General features: G+C 37.9%; 1 protein-coding gene across 1 annotated transcript in view; it reads left to right on the forward strand.

The window, feature by feature from the left end:
- The window catches only part of LOC118334225 (E3 ubiquitin-protein ligase RNF31-like), a gene marked incomplete at its 3' end in the record, with an annotated part of 10,608 nt that overhangs the window by 2,676 nt on the left and 2,521 nt on the right, over positions 1–5,411 (forward strand). The window contains 6 exon segments of the mRNA XM_035670062.1: positions 212–367; positions 1,787–1,843; positions 2,552–2,750; positions 3,168–3,342; positions 3,610–3,743; positions 5,148–5,320. Coding sequence (XP_035525955.1) covers positions 212–367; positions 1,787–1,843; positions 2,552–2,750; positions 3,168–3,342; positions 3,610–3,743; positions 5,148–5,320 — 894 coding nt within the window.

Genomic DNA, 5,411 nt, shown 5'->3' on the forward strand with positions numbered 1-5,411 from the left:
TGTCTCGAATGTCTCTTCACCCTATCTGGAAGCTGCTACAGGCTTCTCTCAATTCTGTCCCTTTTATTTTTGGCCCCAAGAAAAGATTTCCCTCGCTGACTGATAGGACTTCCGTGTAAAGAACATGGGATGTTCTAATGTCAAACGCAAACTGTTTAAGAAAATGAACAAAAAGTTCACATAACATCCTGTTGGTTCTTTCTGCTCTTAGGGAGGACGAGCAGTGCTCTGTCTCTATGGTTACTCCAATCAGCAGCTAGATGGGCTCAGTTTCCCTGATGATGTCATGGATCCTGATGTGGGCCGAGTAGCAGCAGTAACGCTGGAAGTGATGAGCCTGAGGATGGAACTAGAAATGCTTATTAAGGTATGTGTGTAATTTGTGTATGCTTACTAGCTTCTTGCTCTTTATTGTTTTTAAAGGAATTAAAGGAATGCGCTGGATCCTCAGTTTGCAGCAGTACCAGGAGCATTCCTAATAATTGTACATTTCTGTCTGCTCCAGCACAGCTCTTACTGTGTCACACTACGTTTGCTGTTGGAGAAGGCTTTTAAAACTTTATATTTTGTATAACATGTAACAGACAACTCTATGTATATGTCTTTTGTGTGCTATTGTTTGTGTATTCTTGAAAAGTGTGAATGCTCCTGACTCCAGAATACAACCTCCGCACTGAATGCAGTGGGTATGATTGAGATGGTCAATAGTTGACTAAAATGGCATTTTTCCAGAAAGTAAGGGGATGGAAATAAAAAAACCTTGACTCAGTGATTCTGATTAAGGCTGGGTAATAATAAGGTATTATTGTTTATTTCTTCTCCATGTGAGCAAAGGTTTGCTGCTGTATGATGGTTGCAGACTACAACTGAAAGGAAAGGAACCAGCACAGACTCTAAATATTACACATTTTAATTCTTATACTGCTCTGGAATACATGTATGTGTAGTGCATTATACGAAACCTTTTGCATTCACTTGCATTTTCTGAATCAACAACTTATTATCTCATAATTCTGAGGGAAATTTTCATGAAAAAACTCTGTTTCTCCTAATTAATAAGATTCGTCCAGCCCTAGGCCGGTTCTCAACCCCCCTGAGCTTAACCCAAATCTTATAACCAGCCTCCACCATGTACCAGTGGGCCCAGGCAGGAATCTCAGCCCTCTAACCCTGACGCAAAGCCCCTAACGCCAGCCCTTAGACAGCCTCCAGTGGGCCCATGCTTCTAATGCTAGCAGAGACTAAAAACAAATAATAAATGAATTAAAATAGCTCAATGCATACTCCATAAATATAATAATATATCTATATGATATTTAAATATTGATGATATATATGATGACAAATTTATATTTAATATATATATATCTATAAGAAGAACTTCAGCAATATAGTGGAATTGACATACATGGAAAATAAACTTAAAATAAACGTTCATTCCAGAGTGGAAAATTTGTGCTTTTTCTATGTTCCTCAAATTTAAAACCTTTATTTCTTTGCATTGGACAAACAATTCGTAAATTTAGCTCTTACCTAAGAGAAGAGCAAAAATAAGAAACGTCAGAGGAATCCCAGAAATTAATGGGTACTAACAAAATAAGAACAAATCTTGGATAAATTTGTTGCATGAGGCCTGTTAAGTTATTAATTCATGAAAAACAGGACACAGTATAGAGTAAAGTAAATAGATCTTTCCAAGTGAATGCAGTATGCTTCCATAGCATTGTACTCTTTTTCTTGACTTGAAAAAAAAACATTAATGATAACTTATTTGTTTTGATTCCAGGAGGCTCATCCCCACCCTGAGTTCTATGAGAGAATCATTCCTACTCTAAGACACAAGGTAAAGTCCATCATACCACCATCATCTGTCATCCCAGTAAAAGTATTAATACCATGCACTGTAAAAATACTCAACAAGTAAAAGTCCTGGATTCAAAATCTTACTTAAAGGTATGTATACCAGTAGAAGTATATATAGTGCAGTAAAATTTTCCCTGTCCCAGTGTTTTACTTTTATAAAGGATGTTTTTTGAATTAGTATAAATAGTGATATGTTAATGTGTATGTTACATTTTACTGCTGTAAATGTTGTGCTCATTTATATTACTTTAAGCTGTATAAAGTTGGGAAGTTTAATGTACAGCAATGCAGTATATTCAATAAGATCATCATGTGTTTGTAGCGTGGATGTCCTGTGAGAACCATGCATCCCGGAAAAGTCAAGTTTTCATGAGCACAGATGAGCAATCTTGTTTTCAGCTCTGTGACGATGCATTTTCCAGCTAACCCGAGAGGGTTTTTAAATAGTATATTTAGCTTAAGAAGAACATTTCATTCTTTAGTTTGTAATCTGAAAAGCAAGTAAAGCTGTCAAACAAATGTAGAGGAGAAAAAAGTACAATATTTACCTCTGGGCTGTATTGGAGTAGAAGTATAAAGTTTACATTGATATGTTATTCCTTTTTACTGAGTAAACTCTTATTTTGAAGTTTATGTTGACCTGTAGTGCCAATTCTTCAAGTTTTCACCCACTCCTTTCTCCTCTTAGGATGTAGGTCTCAACACCGACGCTGTGGTCTACCACTCCTCTTCCAGTTCGTGTCATTCAGACGGTCAGACCAAGTCTTTAGCTTTCCCCCTCCACCATCGCCCCTCCAGGGAGAGCAGCCACGGTCACTCCCTGTTCGCCCACCACCAAAGTCTCAGGTCCATTCAGGTCTTTTCCACCTCCTCAAAGAAACACCCAGGTGAGGAGAGAAATTGTTGTTGTTTTGCATTTGACTACTTGCTTAGTGATCTATTTATTTATTTATTATTCTGCAATTACTAAGTTCATAAACACACAGGCATACATACCTTGCTAATCAAGCAGGTGGTTTTGTTTTCACACACTGAAACACCATGACTAGTTTAGAAAGACTTAATCTTTGTTAAGGGTGTATTTTACATTGTGGGAGCCTCACACTGGTGGCATATCAGGTGTGTCAAAACTCCTACTCATAGTTTTCCTGTAAGCCCACATACCATTGCTGTCTTGATGCACAACAACTCGTCAGGATATATCTTAGGGAATAGGATATAACTTAGGAAGGGTCAATTGATACAGATTATAGTATAACAAACGTGACAGTATTTGGTACATTGTATTGTTATCTCTGTTTTAGAGAACTGCACTATCTGTGAAATATTCCGAATCTCTGCCCACTGCCTCACCTGCCTGCAGGGGCTCTGCTCAGAATGTGACAGACTGTACCACTCCTACCCTGAGAGGGCCAACCACCGCCGCACAGCTGTCACATCATCATCGTCGTCATCATCTCAAAACAGGAACAGTAACAGGTCAGCATCAATAGTTCTGGCAATATAAACCTAGAAAACTCTGATCCCACTAGTCCACTGCCAGTGCTGGTTCTGGTTCTGACTACCTGTCAGTCACTCCTGGCTTTACTGAACAGTTTAACCTTCAACTATTAAAGCTATATCCTGACAGTATAGCATGAGACAGATAATCTGGTTTGTTCTAGTGCTCCTAATAAAGATTGTCCTTCCTTTCAATATGTATGTTCATGTCACAACAGCATAACAGCCCCTTTTCCCCCATTTCAGTTCTTCCACCTGGCGTTGCCTTCACTGCACTAAAGTCAACTCTGTCCAGGATGTGGTCTGTGAGGAGTGTGAGCGCCCCCGCATGGAATCAATCAGCTCTAAAGCAGATGAATCTCAGTCAGCAACCATCTCTGGTCTGTGTTTTCTCTTCTGTGCACCTGACACACCAGTAATCCCACCTCCTTTATTCTACCACATTCTAGTTTCCTCTGTGGCATAGAAACTCAGTTAAAAGTCTATACATCCACCCATTACTTACTACCTTTGACTGCTACATTCCAAACTCTATAATCTCTTATAATAAATACCCATTTGAGAGATTAATGCTTTTATTGTGTTAGAATACACTAAAATACACCAAAATAAATGATACATTCATCATCACTCATATTATCGCAGTCGCAAGTATTGTAGAAAGCTGTAATTACTGGATTTATTCTCAATAGTAGTTTGCCATACAGAAATTCATTTAACATAACTCAGAACAAGACATTAATAATTAAAGTATATTATTTGATTATGAAACATTTTATTTTAACATTTATAACACACAAAGTAATCTGAAAACAAGCTTATCTAAATAAAAAAAATAAAAAAGCCAAGAACGAAGTGCGGGCTATAGAACTATAAAACAATAACATAAAACTGCATATTATATAATATAATAATATATTATTATTGTTGTTATCACATAGATTTTGTTATTAATTTTGCTATTAGTATCACTTTTATGTAGCCAAGTCATATTATTTTGTTATATTAATTCTGTGTTCTCTATGACTTAGTGAAACAACATATTTAGGTGGTGGGTCCCAATAAGCCCATTGGGTTTTCTGCCTCACCCTGCACTGTATATTATTTGTTATCTTTGTAATTTTTGTCTATTTTTTTTAAATAAATTTAAAAAATTAAAAATAAACCGAGACAAGAGTTGGAAACGTTACTATTTGTAGAAGCCCAAGCAAGGGTACTTTTTGTGTCCAAAGTTTGAGAGCTCTAACACAAAATGTCAGTGGGTTATAGGTACTGAGACAAGAAGTGTTACAACCGCCCCCCATCTCCCATACATTATGTATCTAGCGAGCAGGGCAACAAGCTACGTCTGCACCTGCTGTGAATCATCTTTCTCTACTATAAATTTGAAAAATAACAGTTATAGTGTTAACTCTTTCACTTTCATGTAAGGCTTTTACTGTGAAACACCTGCAGGAAGTTCATTAAGAGCAAATTCAAATCAAGAATGACAAAGTAGGCTTGACAGGATATATTAATATTTTTCTGCTCTGTTTTAATAGCCTGTTTATTTTCGGGTTAGGTTTAGGGTACTAGGCCATTATTTGAGCTTTTAATTTAAATGTACACTTGATCTATAACATCTCTAACTCTTTCAGTGACACTTTACAATGGCCAAAGCTTATTTACCTCCTAGGAAAATAAAAAATTGGCACCACAATCATAGTACACCTGGTATGACATAATGGTACCTAGTATTGGTTAGAACGAACTGGTATCTGTGTGTGTTAATGTGTTTTTCTCAGAGTGGCAGTGTAAGAGCTGTACTGTGGTGAATTCAGCCAGCAGTATTCTGTGCGAGGTGTGCGAGAGACCTCGTTTGGCCACACGACCTCCAGTGACCCCGTCACACCCACCCATGAACCCCCCCAGACCACCAGCTCCAGTGCTGGGCATGCCCGGTGACCCTGACAGCCAGGTCAGTTGACTGTTTTTGTGTGTCAGGCCATGCTAGCAGCAGAATGGCAAAGTCAGTTTGTCGGTCCACCACTTTGGTCCAGACTGAACAT

Source organism: Morone saxatilis, unplaced genomic scaffold (genome assembly GCF_004916995.1).
Source record: "Morone saxatilis isolate NCDOM2014 unplaced genomic scaffold, NCSU_SB_2.0 Contig23, whole genome shotgun sequence".
Lineage (NCBI taxonomy): Eukaryota > Metazoa > Chordata > Actinopteri > Moronidae > Morone > Morone saxatilis.